Raw genomic sequence first — 19,069 nt, 5'->3', positions numbered from 1 at the left:
TCCTTTGCAATTAAAAGTAGTATGTGCTGGTATTTTAAGACCGTGGTCTGTTACAAGTAGCTGGTGAACATAGTACACAATACTAATCTTTCACAATTTTTCTGATGAAATTTATTTCAAATTATTAAAAACTGAACTATTAAATCAACTCTTTTACTGTACACTATTGTGCTAAGTCTGAGCTTAGTAACAGCGAAGAAGACACAGAAATGAGAGTTTCAGAATGATTACTATTAAAAGATGAATAACATTCTATAATCGAAAAATCCATGGAAAAGCATAAAACATACAAATCAGTAAAAGATGCCTACTTGACAACACAACTTACTGTTGGAAGCCTGGAGAGGAAAAGCTGAAGTAAATTCACCAAAACTGCAGCTAGATGAAAGCATTCTAAATGCTGGACAGCCAGAAATTATGTAAATGATGGAATTTAAAGAAGAAAAAAAAAAAAAAGAAAAGTGAAAGAAAAGGCTTTATAAGACAATACACAGAGTTAAAAGTTGAAAGAAAAGTCATCAGCCAAAGATCTCAACAAGGGTTCAACGGGATTCTGGAAACAATACTTAGTTCAGGGGAGAGTACTCACTGTCCAAAGCCCAATTCCTGCACAGAAAACTACTTCCAAGTCTGATTAAAGTGACTGTGAAATAATCTACTCTTGACTAATAGACTGACAATATTTATTGTCTCAAGCTTGCTGCCCTGAAAATTACTTACGTTTTTATTTCTATGGAAGCAATCAATTAGCTTCCTTTACTCAAAGCCTAAACCAATGTGTTCTGTGAACCTAACAAATTTTGAGGACTGTAACGCTCCTGTGCCTAAGAAATTTAAGGAAGATTCATATGCAGGAAAAGGAAGAGAACAGACACCGTGAATTAGACAACACACCAAGGAGTTCAAAAAACCAGATGAACACAGAAAAAAATAAAGATTTCAGGTTTCCCCAGAGCTTTGTAAGATAGAACTATTTTTAAATCAAATAATTATAGAATTTAAGTTTAGAATAATTTTTTAAACTACGTGTAGAGAGTTTTGTATGTCAAAACGTTTACGCGTGACGCGGAGAAGCTCTACCTGGAGTTTGGGGCTGAAAAGGAGAGCGACTTGCTGTGGGGAAACCTCCAAAATCACTCGAGCCACTAGACTGTCCAAATGCACCAAAGTTTGCAAAATCTGCATTTGCAGAGTTCTGAGCTGTAAATGGTAAGGAACAATATATGTTAATGAATATGAAAATTATAAATGAAAAATATGACAAATGAATTTAAGAATCTTATGAGAAGTTTGTTTCACAACTCACTTTAAAGAGAATTCATTCAGAATCCAATTTTAAATCCTGCCAGTGCTGATTTAACCCAATGCCAAACAATTCATTAAAGGGTAGCCAAAAATTTCCCAAAACACTTTGTACAACAATAAATTTGTACACAATACCCTTTGAGTGACCTCTGGAATAGTACTGCAAAAGTGACTCTACTAAAGGAAACTCTAGGAGCATGAAATATATGAGTTACAGTAAAGCAAACTGAGATGTAGGATATAGATTACATTCTGGGAAACTCAGATTTAAAATGGTGGTGAGTGATTCATCAGCTTTGTGAATCTAAAATAATGATACAAAGAAGTTTAAATTTCATTAATATTCTTTTTGGGTTTTTTTTCCCTAAGTTTACAACCATCTCACATCATGGCATGTAAAAATGAAAAAACGTAAATGTTTAACAAGGACATGACTGCCAAATAAATCACAGATAGTCACATTCTCTTCGAAGGCTGCTGTTCTGGGGAGTCTGGGTGACATCTGACTCCTGATTTCACCTCAGGTCATGATCTCATAGTTGTGAGATCAAGCCCCGAGTCGGTCTCCCGAGTCAGACATGGAGCCTGCTTAAGATTCTCTCTCTCCCTCTCCCTTTGCCCCCTCCTGCTCATGCTCTCTTAAGGCGGGGGGGGGGGGGAAGCCTGCTCTTTTTAATACATATTAAAATTTGAGAAATGAAAATAGCAAAATTTGTGACATTAGTGTACTTCAGACTCAGTGAAAAAGACCAACTGGTATTTCCCACTTGTCATTAACCTAAGAACAATTTTTGAGGCTTCCCTAAACTTAAAATATGTAACTAAATACAACAATTCAAAAGGTTTTTTTTTTTAAAGGCTACAATAAATGCTGAATTAAGATTTTTATAGAGAATATAATAAGAAGTGGTTGGTATGTAAGAAAGAGAATGCTAAGTGGTAAGAATGAAAAGCATGCCCAAAAGATAAAGGTTAAATGCCATCAACATAGTACAAATCAGCTACTTTAAATCCTTTGCAGGCAATTCTACTTCAAAAAGCTTTCATAAAGAAATAATCTTGCAAATGAGTATGGCTGCATCTAATAGCTAAATGATTTGTTTTAAAATAATAAAACAAATTTAAAACTCAAATGGCCAGCAATGAGGGATCGCTTAAATTATGAAACATCATACAAACAAATATAATGCGGCCATTTAAAAAATCACATAGAAGATACAGTCCTATTCAAAAATACCCATGATGAAGTATATCAAGATAAACAGGCCAAAAAGTGCCAAATCATTTTCATCTGCCGATTTTGTCAGCATGGTATCATGTGCACAGAAAATCTGCATTTTCATTAACTTGTAGTGGTGAGTTTTCAGATTGTTATAGTTTACTATAGTTATAGTTTATTGTTATTGTTATAGTTCAGTTTGTTATAGTTTACCAAGCTTTTGCAATGAATATGTATTCTAACTGTACATCAACGAAAAAAAAGTTACTAAACAAATTTTCCACTAATGAAGTAAAACATTACTCTAGGGAAATGATCAAAAAAACCTAACAGCATTTTATGTAATTACTATGTTGTGTATATCCGAAAGGGTATATGACTATAGGGGGAAATGCACCTGAACTAGATAGTCCTCCTTTTACTAGACACCTGTGACACCTCCCTCCCTGTGTCGTCCTCACACCCAGCACTTGTGACAGGTGGAGTGCTATCCTACATACACCTATCACTGCTCGCACTGTTGAAAACCTTTTCTAAAGACGTTTGTCCTCTCTCTCAAACATCACACAGACGTATCTAAATTAAAAGGCTGCTTACTGCTTAACACAAAAAATTCTGTATTTTCTGGATACTCTGAAATCTTTTGTTATTGTTTTTACTTATTACCATGATAAAATTCAATTTCCTTATAGGCTGAAATTTTACTTGAACAAATGAAATACATCTATCCCTTGGAGAAACAGGAGTTGGGTCCCTAAGCTGCTTTATCACTTATAATCTCAAATATAGTGAATAAGTAGCCTATAATAATATATATTCTACTTTTAACATATTTAGAACACTACAGGAGAAATATACATTTAACGTGTTTCAAACATCATCATTAAGAAATCAGGTCAATGTAATCCATTTTGTTAGTCAAGTCTATTTTTATCAAATTTATAAACACTGGTGTTTCCAACCAGAGCACCAAACCCATTAATCAAATATCTATTCATTACAGCAAAACAGGACTTTGTAATACCTCTTTCAGTCTTTATATGGAGACACTAAATCTATTCAGTGTCTTCAACAACTGGTTATGGTAAATTTTAAAATTTCTAAGTACCGTGGAATGAAACTTTAGTAACCACAACTTTGGAAATTAAACACTAATAAATTCAATAATGTGAAAATTACTGTCTGGAACCACCTCAAGCAACTACCATACAAAGAAAGATCAACTAAACGGAATGTGACAAAACAATAATAGATGCTTTTTAAATAATCTTATCTCAAAAAGTACAAAGAAGTGGGGCTCCTGTGTGGCTCAGTCAGTTAAGCATCTGACTTCATCTCAGGTCATGATCTCATGGCTCTTGAGTTGGAGCCCCGGGTAGGACTCAGTGCTGACAGCTCAGAGCCTGGAGCCTGCTTGGGATTCTGTGTCTCCCTCTCTCTCTCTGCCCCTCCCCCGCTTGCATGCTGTCTCTCTCTCTCTCAAAAATAAATAAACATTAAAAAAAAAATTTTTTTTTAAGTACAAAGAAGTAACCTCAGTTTAGAATTTAAGGCACCAAGTTAATCAGCCTGAATCTAGCTGGGAACTGTCTTTCCTCTTCAGTGAGAAACAGGTACTCCTAAGAAAGGGAGATAAACGTAGGGATGAGAGATAGAAACTGAGTGCCTTCATCATGAATTCAGCTGACAAATACACTTCGTTTCACCTACATGTTTAAATTCTTTTTCATCAACCCAACATTTAAAAAGACAACATCTCACATTAAATAAACAAGATTTCCTGCTTTTCTTAAAAGAAAATCAGTGAATCTAGTAATCCTGAGCCTGACTGACCATGTGGCAACAGGAGATTAGAACACCTTCCCGTGCACACGATTCCTTCCACACTGCGTTATGTTACTCATTTGTGTTGACTGGATGGCAAGACAATTAAAAGTTTGAGATCCCCAGTAAGGTGTGACAAAAATAAATTACAGTTTACAGTTCATAGGGCTGTGGAGTTTATTACCAAGCAAAATAACTATTAAATTCTGTAGGTTAATCATGTTTCTAACTGCACAAATATTTCTGTAGAAGATGACTTTTCCTGAACACAGTAATAACCTCACCGCTGATACATATCCTCACATACTATCTCAGCCAGAATGTTCAGATGAAGGGTGAAGACTTCTGGCTTTTAAGCCATTAAATGATCTGCAAAATAACAGGTTTCCCTACAAAATAATGCTAACCAGATTGGCATTTCTAAATAATTATCATTTGAAATTAAAGGTTCCATTTGTCGTATCAATCTGTACAGGAGAATATTCTCACTTAAAAACTTCTTAAAAAAAAAAAACATGAAAATTTCAGGGTGAGAACTGAGCTGTCAATGACTTTGTATTTGTGAACCATACACGGAAAAATAAAGATTCAGGGTTCTTGCAAAGGCTGGAGAAAAAGACAAAGAATGGAAAAAGAAGAGATAAGTGACTAACTCTATTAGCTTCTTCTTGCAGTATGTGTATATATTTTATTCTTCTTGAATCCAATGAAGTTTAAAAAAAAAAAAGCTGACTTGAGTGTGCATTCATAAATAAGAACTTCAGGCTGAAAAAACTAACTCCTCTTAGGCAACCTGATCTAATCGACAGGACTAGTCAAAGCCTCACAGACTCATCTTTCCTACCATCTCCACCCACCACATGTGGAAAAGAGACAAAATTGTTAAGATCTACTTCCTCTATCAATCTGATAAAATTATAGGTTTCTTTTCTTTCCTTTTTTAACATATTCTACAATTAAATAATGGCTATTGTTTTCAAAGAGAATTCCAAGGGAGTTACTGATAAGGACGCGTGCCATCATGGCACAAAGTAGTCCGTGCAGCTGCAGTGTAGACGCGTATAAACACGCCTGGCTAACAAGTCTACAAGGAAGAGTACAGCATTAATTCCCTGAATGGTGAATATTCGCAAATTGCATTTAAAGACAAAAAAAACACACAAGGGAAACATGAAATAAGCTGAAAATGTACAAAAGAGCTTGGTACTTACTTATCAGTCATTTCAAATCCTATTTCAGCAAGTGTAAAACTGAGATAAATGAAAACTATTCATGAATTACAGAAGGTCCCCTCTACATTCATTGGTTCTCCAGCTCTTTTTGCCAGCATTCAAAAACAACAGGTGGGAACAGAGAGCTGAGACTCCTGTGTGGTCAGAGGAGCCTGGCTGCCCACCTGGAAGGTGAAGGGAAAGAGTCTCTCCAGGTTTCCTGGATGTTTCACTGCTCGGCTAACACAGGAGAAGGGAAACCTACCACAGGCCCAACAACTTCAGCTTCCTGACTTCTTACCCTCCTCAGCATAATGTTTGCTAAGAAAGAGATCCTCTCCACCCTACAATCCCCTTTTAAATCAAATACACGCAACATACAAACATATGTAAATTACACTGTAATTTTCTTCCACAGTACGCCCTTAGAAAATACTCGAATATTTAAAAGAAAAAGTTCCTTTAATGCTTGCTAGAAAGAAATGTGGCCGAAGAGCAGCTTTTCCATAATTTTTCAAACTATCTTAAACAGTACATTTTGTGTGTGTGTGTGTGTGTGTGTGTGTGTGTGTGAGTATATATATATATATATATATATATATATATATATATATATATATGATTCACTTTATACCACCATCATGATCCAACTATAAACCAAGTCCTCAAATTGAAAGAAAAAGAAGGGACAGCATCACAATCTCACAGGTGAGTAAAAGAAGGTAAAATAAGTTCGAAAATACAAATAGGAAATCAATTCTGTAAGCACTGGTTTCTGCTATGTGCATTAAATAGTGAAATACATGTTTTAGAAAGATAGTCTTGAGTTTTTCTTGATTATATAATTAAAGTTAAGAAAATCAGCGACAAAGAAATAATAAACATTAGCCAATACCCCTATACATACATGCAAAAATATAAAGCAAAGTTTCAAATGGTCAAATAAAATGGCTACGAAGTGACCTAATTCTTAATTTTAGTGCTCTCTACATTTGGTTTGATGCTTACTCAACCGTTCACAAATGCATACTAGATAAACTTTCTATGACATACACATCAAAGCTTACTGGCATCCAAAAGGTATTTCATACATATCTCTGATATAAATACAATGTAGGCTTTTAGATCATTTACACCAGACCTTATAAAAAAGTAGAACAAAGCATAAACAAACAACTATAAGGACTCATTCTAACTCCAAAGCCCATTCTTTTCACTACATTATGCCATTTCTCTGTCCATTACAATTAGTTACTATTACAATTAGAGACACCAATGACTACATCTATACTTAAATAATAATTTTTAAATATTACCTAGGTAATTGCAAGGTTTTTACATTCATTCATAAAATAAAAACTCCATAATTTCTAATTTCTGGTGAAGTGCACTAAGCTCTTTGTAACAAACATGTTAAAAAAATTTTTTTTAACGTTTTTTTATTTTTGAGAGAGAGAGAGGCAGAGCATAAACAGGGGAGGGTCAGAGAGAGAGGGAGACACAGAATCTGAAACAGGCTCCAGGTTCTGAGCTGTCAGCACAGAGCCCAACGTGGAGCTTGAACTCACGGACCGCGAGATCGTGACCTGGCTGAAGTCGGACGCTTAACCGACTGCGCCACCCAGGCGCCCCTGTAACAAACATGTTAAATCTGAGAGTAAAAAAGAAGTTATATCTGCTACAGCCAACCTAAAGATATTGCTACTCTAAAGATGAGATAGTTTGAGAATTAATAAAGATAATAATGGGGGCAGGCACCTGAGTGGCTCAGTAGGTTTATCACCCAACTTCAGCTCAGGTCGTGATCTAATGGTTCGTGAGTTCAAGCCCCACATCAGGCTCTGTGCTGACAGCTTGGAGCCTGGAGCCTGCTTCAGATTCTGTGTCTCCCCCCATCTCTCTGTCTGCCCCTCCCCCACTGTGCTCTCTCAAAAATCAATAAATAAACATTTAAAAAATGAAGATAATGACAACAGATTTGAGATGTAGCAAATGTCAAATCTATGAATTCATAATGATACGAAAGAAAAAAAAAAAACAGATCACCATTAAAATGTGGTAGGGAATCAACTCATTCTGATATGTGGCCAGAATCAATCACATATTAACTTTCTATTATACTAACATATTATACTAACACATATTATACTAACTATACCATTGGGTAATCAAAGAGTTTTAAAGAAATATTTCAACTCATAAATGAAGGGATGATAAATTCAGAATACCAACATTTCGCATAATGGATCCAGGCACTGAGCATCAACAGTTCACATTATAGAGACAGAAACGATTGGTATTACGTGCTTAAACCTTAAGTGGCAGGCTTGCCCCCTTCAAGAAAAGAACCTGTGATGGATGACGCATCTAGATCCAACTATCAATTTACAGAAAATACGGAGGACAGAGGAACCTGTTAAGGGACCCCACAGTGGTGCAATCAACAAATTCAGACTGCTAAAAACTCCACAGGACAAATAACCAGATTTCTTAACAAATAAATTGCAGAGGAGAAAAATGGGATGGAGGAAGTACCCACAGAGTAAGTGATGTAGCTCACAACTGTAGCATGTAGACCTGATTTGAGTAAACTGTGTGTGTGTGTGTGTGTGTGTGTGTGTCCGTCTGAAGTGGAATAGAAAGTCTAAGTAGTGACTAATGAATAATTATTGTTACTGCTATTATTTAAGGGAGTGATATCACTACAATGGTGATGTTTAACAAAGTTCTTCTGTTTTATAAATACAAAATATTTAGGGATAAACTCTTATGCCTAAAATTGCTTCGAAATAGTATAAGAGGAGGAAATGAGAAGAATGAGAAATGAAACCAGATTAGCCATGAGCAATGAATACACGAGGGATATATTGTCATGTTTGAATATTTGCAATTCTCCACATTAAAAGGGTAAAAAAAAAAATATTGAGAAGTCTTTTCATTTTTCTTTGGAAAGAGGTCATGTCAGTATGTGGCATTAAGTATAATCTCTTCTGGGATTAAAAAGGCCGTGGTTTGTAACACGGTCACATATGACAGCTCAACAGCCATGAGGGCCCACACCCTCAACAGAACACATTTACCGATATTTCAGTTTTCAAAAGAATGGATGTCTCTTGGTGCTAAATACACGTGCCTGGCAAAAAGCTGTCGAGAACAAACACTTACCGGCATGACTGTTGAAATGTGCAAAGTTAGCAAAATTGGCTGTGGCCGTTGACTGAGGCGCTGGAGCAGCAAAGATGTCTGAGCCAAGATCACTTAAAAGGTCAAACTGCTTCTTTTCCTGCTGCTGCCCTTGAGAGCGACCTACAACAGGGGACTGCACACCACACATTAACGATAAAGAGCTTCCAGTCAGGTCTGCCACATTTTTGTAACACTCTTTCCAACTCACCAAGCTTAAAAGGCAGTTGAAAGATTACATAATCTTTTATTTGTAGTTTTGAATACCTGGGTATTTTTTGAAAAGCACAAATTTTCCACATCTATTCCCAAATCATCTCTCAATTTTAAATACAGAGCCAAAGACAAAGAAATGCTGTATTGTAACAGCTGTTACACCTCAGAACACAAGCAAGACGTCCTGCTAGGAGAGCAATAATAAGACTTTCACAGAACACATCCTTTCTATGTGGGGACAGTGCCTTTCTCTTCAGCTTTCACTCAAACCTCTTGTGACAACTGGGCAATTTTATCCAGATGTCCTCATATGCATTAGTAAAAGGGGTGGACTTTAATTCCAACAGTACTGTGCCTCAGAACCATTCTTGTGTAGGACAAACGCTGTCGTGCCAGATCAACAAACCGGTCACAGCTCAGAAAACTGTCACAAAGTGCAGAAGCACAAGCTTTTTCACCAACTTCTAAAAAGCCTTCAGCCCGTTTAGTTTTTTAAAATAAGGTATGTAATGCAAAGCCACCTGTGTTTCGATGATAAGCATGCTTCACAATGAGGCAGGGGAAAAATTCTACTACGTAAGAAATCCTTTCTTGTAAAAGGACATCACAGAGCCTATACTGTTCTAACTCTGATGGTCCCCAGAGTCCCGTTTCACTAAATGTAGCTATAGGACAGACAGCTATTAACAGTGTTCCTGTGTACCTTTGCAAACCTGTGGAGCATTCAATGAAACTCAAGAGCAAAAAGAGCAAAAATATGCACATCCCAACCACTTAACCAAGACTCTCTGAATGCACTATCTGAACCACTAGCTTACTGTATATGACCACTAGGACATAAAGCTACTATCCTAAAGAATTCTCATGGCCATACCAGCCAGAACTCACGCGACCCCGTATTATCTGGGAAGCTAAGCAGGCTCGGGCCTGGTTAGCACTTGGATGGGAGACAGCCTGGGAATACCGGGTGCTGTAGGCTTTAAGGGGCGCCTGGGTGGCGCAGTCGGTTAAGCGTCCGACTTCAGCCAGGTCACGATCTCGCGGTCCGTGAGTTCGAGCCCCGCGTCAGGCTCTGGGCTGATGGCTCAGAGCCTGGAGCCTGTTTCCGATTCTGTGTCTCCCTCTCTCTCTGCCCCTCCCCCGTTCATGCTCTGTCTCTCTCTGTCCCAAAAATAAATAAACGTTGAAAAAAAAAATTTTTTTAAAAAAAAAAAGAATTCTCAGGTCCATGATACTCAATCCTCCTGGAGCAGAAGTCTCTGCAAAGATGGAAGACCACTCACCTGACTAGGTGTGCCCTTGTTTAAGTGCAGTGCTGGTGCTGAGTCTCCTAAAAGAGACTTCAGGGGTTTGACCTCAGGCGTGCTGCTCGTGCTACTGGCAGACGACCCTGAAATAGACGCATGAACTGATGCCACCACCTTGGCTTGTTCTGGAGGGACATACCTAAAACATATGAAAAATTCAACAGGCACTTAACCGAGAAAACGGTAGGGAATACTAAAAAATGATAAACTGAATTTTAATTTCTTGTCAGACTATGCCGACATTACTCTTATTTCAAAACCCTCTTAGAATTGACAGCTTAAGACTGCACTTAATTGAAGTACTCAGAAAGGCTGATACAGACTGTGCAAAACTTGTTTCAATTATTTATTTATAATTTTTCTAAAAAGATATATATCATAAATAACTTTTTTAACAACAGAGGGCCTATAGTTAATCATGATGAACAGTTAAAACTCTACTTTTTAAAAACTAAAGTATAAGATCATGAATAACATTTGGGAAGAGAGCAAAATAAAGAGAAAACATCTATTACATTACAGTTAGTAGTCTAAAATACAAAGGTCTATTACAAATCTAGAAGAACAAGATCAACAACTCAATTTCTAAATAAGCAGAAACAATTCACAAATGGGGACACAGAAATGAAAACACTTGCAACCTAATAAAAATGCAAATTAATATATCATTCACATTTGCTCTGAGCATAAATTTTTAAATTTTGTTACTGCCCGCTAAAATACAGAAATAGGTATGTTGTATCTCAGAAGTACAACTTCCAGAAACTCATCCTTAGGGATTAATTGGATAGGTGCACACAGATACATGTACATGCATGTTATCACAGCACTCTTTATAATTTCAAAGAACTGGCCACATATCAAACATTCATCAGGAGAGAAATATTCAACAGATTCAGCATATCATGCTAACATCTGCATAACAGAATACTGCATAGCCACTCTGTTTGGACAAGGAAAGAAGTCCCTAAGACTTTTAGGGTCTTTCAGGTTTGATCTCATTCACGTAAGTACAGGATTTACTGGAGGAAGAGAGTGAAGAAAACTAAAGAGAGGCAGTAAGAACATAATGCCCAAACACTGGCAACACTAATCTCTAGAGCTAGGATCACGTAAGAGTTTTTGTTCTATTTCTGGGTTTTGTCCCACCCCGCCCTTCTCCCCAACACTACCCCAAGATCACTTAGGGGACACAGGAAAACAAAGTGGTTAAGGAGCACCTACGTGTTCTAGAGACAGAGTTAAAGTTACAGCTCTACCCCTGGAAACCTAGCTATGAAACCTAGGGCAAACTACCCCAACCCTTTGTGCCTCCGAGTTTTCATCTATAAAATGGAGACATGGTTGCTATGAGGTATAACTGAGTTATCATTTATTTTTCAAGTACTTACAACAGTTCCTGGTACACATGTATTAGCTACACAAGTGTTAGCTATTTTCAATTATATGACAGTGACAAACAATACAACTGCTTTGCCGTAACTTGGTATATTCACTGATGGGATCAATTTTTGAGCACAGTCAAGTCTTACCAAAGGATAAAACCAGATAATCGTATTTAGTTCAAAACACTCAACTGACTAAAAGTAAAGAAGTGAAGCTTGTATTGCACAGGAAGTGAGTTTGAAAACTGGTCATACAATCTCAAAACCCCTTTAGATCTACGACAACAATAGTCTCAATGTTTTAAATACAGTTGCCTGAACTGAGGATTTGCAGGGAGACTGCATTTGGACAGTGCTTATATCATGTTAAAAACCCACTGCACTGCTCTCTCGTTACATGTCACAGGTATGTGCAAGTGCTTAAAATGCACAGAACCTGGTCCACCTGAATGCTGGTCACTCCGTCTACATGCCGAGCATTCAAGTTTGTAACTGTATTATTCTTGCTATTACTATCCTGTTTCTCAGGACAGAAAAATAACACAAATTGTAATTATTTGAGGTTTACAGTTATTTGAGTTATAGTTTGAATTAATAATTTATCATCATCACGACCATCATCATCATTATAAATGCAAGGGATGGAAATTTATGGTTTTAAATCTAACAACTCTTACTCAAACACACTTTCTTTTGCTAAATGAAGATAAACTATGTAAAATCTTAGCTAAGTTCTATTCAAACTAACTTGCAGAGTTGGTAAAACTGTTGGGAAAATAAAAAATTAGGCTATAGCTATGTATGGAGAAAGGTCTTAGTATAGGATACAAGGTCTTGGAAATTAAGAACTGAAAGGACAGAAAGTTAATTATATATTTCATTTTAAGAGAAGCCTTTATGCCACTGTGTTTCTACTATCACCCCACCCTCAAAGATTTTCTTCTTTCTTGAACTAAAATTTTACGAACATGCTTTTATCTGCATTCATACCTAACACTACCTAGTGCTGCTAAATGTAGCCTGCGCTACAGCTGATCCTGCCTGGCAAAAAGAAGTCTCCTTTCGAGAACAGTTAAGAATACAGAGTTTGCAGAGGAAACGAATTAAAGCAACTTCTCTCTATTGCTCACTGAATGAAGGCGGAGATATCTCACCTAGAACCCACAGCCAAGCAGTCCTTCAGTATTCCCGGGGTTAAGCCATTCACTTCCACCTTATCTATTCCCTCTATTGTGACTCTCTCCTTTATTTTCTTAAGCCCCCAGGAAGGAAATATACACTACTGAATATATTAATTATTATTAATAATAATAATAATAGGTCTTAATAAATTGAATTAAATTGTGCTCATATAACTAAACATGAAGAGTCCAAGGCAGTTGAACAGTAGCTTTACAGACACATTTCCTGTTATGCTTTTTAAAGGGCTGTACTAGCCATATGTCCAACCTGTTTTAACTTCTTTTTAAAAATTAACATCTGATGGATTTAGTTAGGGGAGCATAAACGCTCTCTTCTTAACCAGGGAGTAAAATCATTTCTTGGGTGAGAAGTGAGGATATTTTGGGCAAAGACCTACCACAAAATGCAATTATGTGGATGGATTACTACACAAGAGCTTTAGCATACTGCTTAGTATATAAAAGATACTAAATAAATACTTGCAAAATGAATGAAGATTTTAAGAAAAGAGGCTATATGAAACTAGAATGTCTTGAGAAGCTAGCAGGGCTAGAGAAGGATTAGAAGGAAGGATCCTTCGCTTTCCAAAAAGGGTAGGAGGCCTGGGAATGAGGAACCGGCTGCTGCTGGGCACAGATGACTTAAGTAGAGTCAAGGCTTTTCGAAACCAAATCCAATAAAATGCCCAAATATAAGGAGTATCTATCTACCTACATACCTATTTCCTTATTTCCTATATAACTATCTCTTTCTTTCCATCCTTTCTTCCTTCCTTATGTCAGATTAATCTTACCCATAATTAATGTGATTTTTGGGAGCCTTTGTTCTAAATACAAACTATTCACTCACCATCTTTTCTTTTCATACTTTTCTTGTAGGAACTCTTTCACTTTTTGTGGATCCCTGAAGTCTGGAATTGCTGAAGATCTATCATCAAATAATCCTAGCCAAATCTGTTTACAGACCTTTGGAAAGAATTAAAAAAACAAAAGTGTTAAATTCAACATCTTCACTTAATGAAATTTTAAGGGAAAATTATGATTCTTTCAAAAAGCTAACCTACTTAATACCACTGCTTTCAATGAGAATATTACCACAAAGAATGAACTAAATTTATTTTAATATATTCCAGTATGCAGTAAAATCTTAGCAACAGCATCATAAAGAATAACACCTCATAGGGAAATGGGATTTGAATGGATCTGGGCCTTTTTGGTCTTGGAATGATCTTAAACTGTAAGCCATGAGCAAAGTTGTGTTACCTTGATAAACCTCAGTTCCCTCACCCCATAAAACAGAGGAATCAATTTCATGGATCTTTGACAAATTTAAAAATCAACCAAAATAGGGGCGCTTTGACTGGCTCAGTTGGTAGAGCATGTGACTCTTGATCTTGGGGTTCTGAGTCTGAGCCCCATGTTGGATAAAGAGGTTACTCAAAAAAACAAAAAAAAATCCACAACAACAACAACAACAAAAACAAAAAGTACTAGAATCATAAACAATTTGAGCTTAAAGTACAATAATAATAATAACAAAAACACAAGGCAGATACAACTCTAGCTTTATAAGTACCTCCCATGCTTTTTCCCACTAATGGCTAAAAAATAAGAATCTAAGATATTTAACATTTTAGAAAAAATCAAAGAAATGAAATGATGCAGAACTCAAACAGAACACAAAGAGCAGAGAACCATAAAGAAAAAAATTAATAACATGGACTTCAAAATTTAAAGCTACTCTTCTTGGGGGTGCCTGGGTGGCTCAGTCAGTTGAGTGTCTAACTCAATTTCGGCTCAGGCCATGATCCCAGGGTCCTGGGATCAAGCCCCAAGTCTGGCTCTGTGCTTAGATATTCTTAATGCTTAAGATATTCTCTCTCTCTCTCCCTCTCCCTCTCCCTCTCTCTCTCTCCCTCCCTCCCTCCCCCCTCCCTCCCTCTACCCCATTCACACTCTAAAATAAAAAATAAAAATAAGTTAAAATAAATAAATAAAAATAAAACTTGCTCTTCAGGGCACCTCAATGGCTCAGTCAGTAGAGCATATGACTCTCGATCTTGGGGTTGTGAGTTTGAGTCCCGTGTCACGTGTAGAGATTACTTAAAAATCTTAAAAAAAAAAAAAAAAACAACCCAAAACTATTGCTCCTCAAAAGACTTAAAAAGAAAAAATGAAAAGGGAGGCCAACTGATAAAAATTATTTGCAAAATGTGTTAAGATTTTGTGATCTAACGTGATAGGAACTTAAAGGAACTTGAATCCAAAATACATTTAAAAATTCTTAAAACTCAACTATAAAAAACCAGTAAGAGTGGGCAGGGAAGATGAACAGACACCTCATGAAAGATATACACAGCAGCCCAGTATCAGCACCGAGACCTACTACACAGGCACCCACAGATACCACTAAAAGGCCCAAAACAAAAAGACAGACCATATCATGTGTTTGGAACAACCGGAACTCTCAAGAAGGTTAAAAAGGTACAATCACTCTGGAAGACAGTTTACAGTTACTTAAAAGTTAAATATACACCTACCATATAACCCAGCCATGCCTTCTAAGTTATTTACCCAACAAAAAGAAAAAACCTGCCTACACTCAGATTTGTACACCAATGTTCACAGCAGCTTTACTGATAATAACTCCAAAGTGAAAACAACCCAAATGGGTTCATCAACAGGTTGAATGGATCAATTTTAGAATATCCAAATAGGATACTCTTCAGCAATGAAAAGGAATAAACTATTGATACAAGCAACTACATGTGGAGAAGTCAGATTCCCCTCCAAAGTACATACTGTATGACCCACCCCCCCCCCATTTAACTTTTACAAAGTACAACTTTATCTATAGTGACAGAAAGCAGATTAGTGCAAACATTACAAACGGGCACAAAAAAATTCTTCGGGATAATGAAAATGTATGCTGTCTTATTACTATAGTGATGGTTTCACATAGGTCAAAACTCATCAAAATTGTACACTCTGAATATATCCAAATTATTGTAATTAATTATTCCTCAGTAAAGCTGTAAGAAACCAGTCCACAAGCTTCCAAACTTGTATCCTTTAAAAAACTAACCAATTATGACACTGTGAAAAGCACACAGTATCCAGCTTCAAAAAGCCCCCCAAAACTCGAGGAATCAGAGAATACATAAAAAGCAGCATTCCTCTCAATCGTACCTGCTCACTGAAATGGCAAAGAGAGAAAGAACCAGAAGAAGGACTTGCCCTCTTCCTCTCTCCGTACCCCAATCATGCTTCAAAACAATTTTTCTTGTTTTCTTGTTTTCCCTCCTACTCCAGGCTCAGTGCAGATACTGTAACATCATTAAGGCAGTGTAGGTGACACACATGAGCCCCAGGCTAAGGCACAAAGCAGTACAGTGGCAAAGCCCAAGAAGTACACCCAGAAATGGTAATGCAACTTACTGCCAGAAATGCTGTCAACCCTGTACAGGGCCAGTTTCCCCACTGACTATTTAGCAACTTAAAAAGAACCACATGGGACTCTCCTTAGAAACCTGACTGATGATTCTCTGAAAATTTAATTTTGAAAGATTCTGTGGCTTTGCAATTACATTTATAAAGGGGGGGTTGGAAGTTTCTAGTTCTTTTCTCTCAAAAAGTCCCAAATGAGAAAACAAAGAGACATGGTAATTATTTGCCCAAAGCCAAAGAATTATTAACCGTAAGTGACACAATTAGTTCAGGACACTTCATGACATTTAGTCTTTGCGTGCTAAAAATTCCTAAAAACTATCATATACAACTTTTTTTTTTTAAGTTCATTTATTTTGAGAGAGAGAAAGAGAGCGCACGCAAGCACAGGGCAGGGGCAGAGAAAGGACAGAGAGAGAGAGAGAGAGAGAGAGAGAGAGAGAGAGAACCCCAAGCAGGCTCTGTGCAGTGAGCACAGGGCCTGAAGTGGGGCTCGGAACTCACAAATCATAAGATCATGACTCAAGCCAAAATCAAGTTGGACGCTCAACCGACTGAGCCACCCATATGTAACTTTTTTTAACTGAAGACAAACAGTGAACAAATAAACATACAAACAAAAAGGAGATGGGCTGAAGACACATCCCTGAGTTACTCATTCATCATGGGAATGCGAAGCAAAGATGAAGTGCTTGGCGGTAGCCTTTACAGGCATCTGACAGCAGCAGCCAGTGGGTATCACTCAAACTTCTGTACTGTTGCAGTTCTGTCCCTGCTCTCTGACAGGAAAAATCTTTAGTTCTTACTTCTCACTATGTTACCCCATAATAGCTATTTCCTATTATTGCTCAAGATCCTAGCCATACCTGCCACTCATGTCAGCTTAAGTCGTACCTAAGCCAAGCGGCTCTCAAAATGGATTTCCCAAGTCCCTGGATCCGCAGCATCAAGGTGACCTAAGAACTTGTAATGCAAACTTTCAGGACCCACTCAAGATCTACGAACTCAGAACCTCAAGAGGTGGTGCCCAGCAATGTGTGTTTCAGCAAACCCTTTGGGGGACTGTGAAATTGGTCAAAGTTTGCAAACTGGTGCGTTAGTAAAATCTAGGCCAGCAAATGGAAACTTTCTTTCCATACATATACTACATACGGTTTCCGGTTATTTCTCAAAATTATGAAATCACTAATCCTGGTATCAGGCAAGATTCATTTAACAGAGACAGTGTTCCAGGGACACATCCGGGAAAACACAATGTCCATCTCTTTGAGACCGATTCATATTTTCATCCCTGAAAAGCTGGCTTCTGTTTCAACCATTCTACTAAAATTGCTCTTTCAGGTTTCTAGATTTGCTGAAAGAAAAGTATACAGTTCTTTTTGTTCCTTTTGTTCCGTTAGTAAAATAATAAACAGGATCACCTGAAAAGGAACAGTTTTTCAAAGCTGAAGGAGAGTGGGAGAGTGAATTACTAACACAGCAAGCAGCACTGAGGACTCATGGAGATGAGTAGTAAAGTGAAATTAGTCTTAATTAGTTGTGTTTGCCTCCAGCCTCATCTGGCTATTTAGGTACAAAGTAGTTGAGTGACGGCTTTCAAGGTAAAATACGACAAGTTAAAAAGGAATGGTTATAACAGACCGTGAAATCTAAGGTAAGAAAAACAAAGATATGGTGAGGATGATGGCCAAGAAGTTTAGCCTCAGTGGGCTGCAGTCCTGACGGCTGTGCCACAATTGTTGGGATTTAGAAATTAAGAGGGAATGAGCTGGGGAGAGAGAAGTGGAGGTGGCCAGAGACCAGGATGCTTCAACTTGAACTCTGAGAGGTGATTCAGTTATCGATAAATAAAAAGTCTAAAATAAGATGAAGGATTATTGGAGGCAGGAGGTGGAGGAATTCAGGAGGCCAAATTATCTATTATTATGATAATCATGTGGATTATCTATGCGGACAGTGAGACCAGAAGAAATGATTAACACTAAGAGAAAGAAGACATTACATAAGGGGCTAAAATCTAAAATGAACGAGGGGTATGACTGCAATAGGAAGCCACAGCAGGTGACAAAATCTACTGGCACGAGAAACATGGTGCTGGGGGACCAGAAACACCACTGAGGAGCAAGAATGATACCTAAAAGCCATCATCTGAAAGAACTGCACTCATGACGGAATTGGTTTTGATAATCTCTTTTAGGGAGGTGGATAATCAGTTCTGATTATAGAATAATGTGATGGTTGGGGTAGTTCAGAGCCTGGACAAGGGGAACCAGACAGCCTGAATTTGAATCCCAATTCTGTTTAGTAATGGAACCTGCTTCACAGGGATGGTGGAAGGGTTAAACGAGTTAGTAGGGGGGAGGGGGGGGCGGTTTCCATTCCGGAACAGGGGTACATAATGAACTTTAACTAGTACCAGTTATTATTACTCTCAGAGGTGGGTTATGGAATAATGAGGTAAGCAAGCATTGGGAAGTAGGTCTCCTCAGGAACACAGGAAACTATGGGTCTCCCTTCTATCCTGCTGCAGACAGAATCAAAGTGGTCTTGATAAAAAAAAAAACAACAACACACAACTCCCTCCTCCAAACTTCTATAGCACTTCTATAGCATGTCTTACATGAGGCTTTACCATTACCAATTGCCTCATATCTGAATTACTGCACATGTGTCTCATTTACTTTTGAATTCCCCACATTGCTTAAAATAATGGGTTGTGCCACATTAAGTGTTCAATAAATATACCAATAATGCTGAAAAACACACTTCATTTATTATTTTTTTAAAACAA

The 19,069-nt window shown here is 37.4% G+C and overlaps 1 protein-coding gene across 10 annotated transcripts in view; it reads right to left on the bottom strand.

Annotated features, from left to right (window-relative positions):
* Nucleotides 1-19,069, bottom strand: part of AGFG1 (ArfGAP with FG repeats 1) — a 73,167-nt gene that overhangs the window by 15,845 nt on the left and 38,253 nt on the right. For 5 of the 10 annotated variants that reach the window (XM_043578035.1, XM_043578037.1, XM_043578038.1 and 2 more), the window contains exons 3-7: nt 13,682-13,797; nt 10,242-10,404; nt 8,725-8,878; nt 1,081-1,200; nt 329-400 (exon numbers count right to left, since the gene is read on the bottom strand). In XM_043578035.1, coding sequence (XP_043433970.1) covers nt 329-400; nt 1,081-1,200; nt 8,725-8,878; nt 10,242-10,404; nt 13,682-13,797 — 625 coding nt within the window. The remainder of the gene's footprint in view (nt 1-328; nt 401-1,080; nt 1,201-8,724; nt 8,879-10,241; nt 10,405-13,681; nt 13,798-19,069) is intronic. The other 5 variants (XM_043578041.1, XM_043578043.1, XM_043578042.1 and 2 more) reach the window with 2 other exon arrangements.

The sequence above is a fragment of the Prionailurus bengalensis genome, chromosome C1, assembly GCF_016509475.1.
Source record: "Prionailurus bengalensis isolate Pbe53 chromosome C1, Fcat_Pben_1.1_paternal_pri, whole genome shotgun sequence".
In the NCBI taxonomy this organism is placed as follows: domain Eukaryota; kingdom Metazoa; phylum Chordata; class Mammalia; order Carnivora; family Felidae; genus Prionailurus; species Prionailurus bengalensis.
Note: the sequence above shows the minus strand (reverse complement) of the source record. Positions and strands in the feature narration are given on the sequence as shown.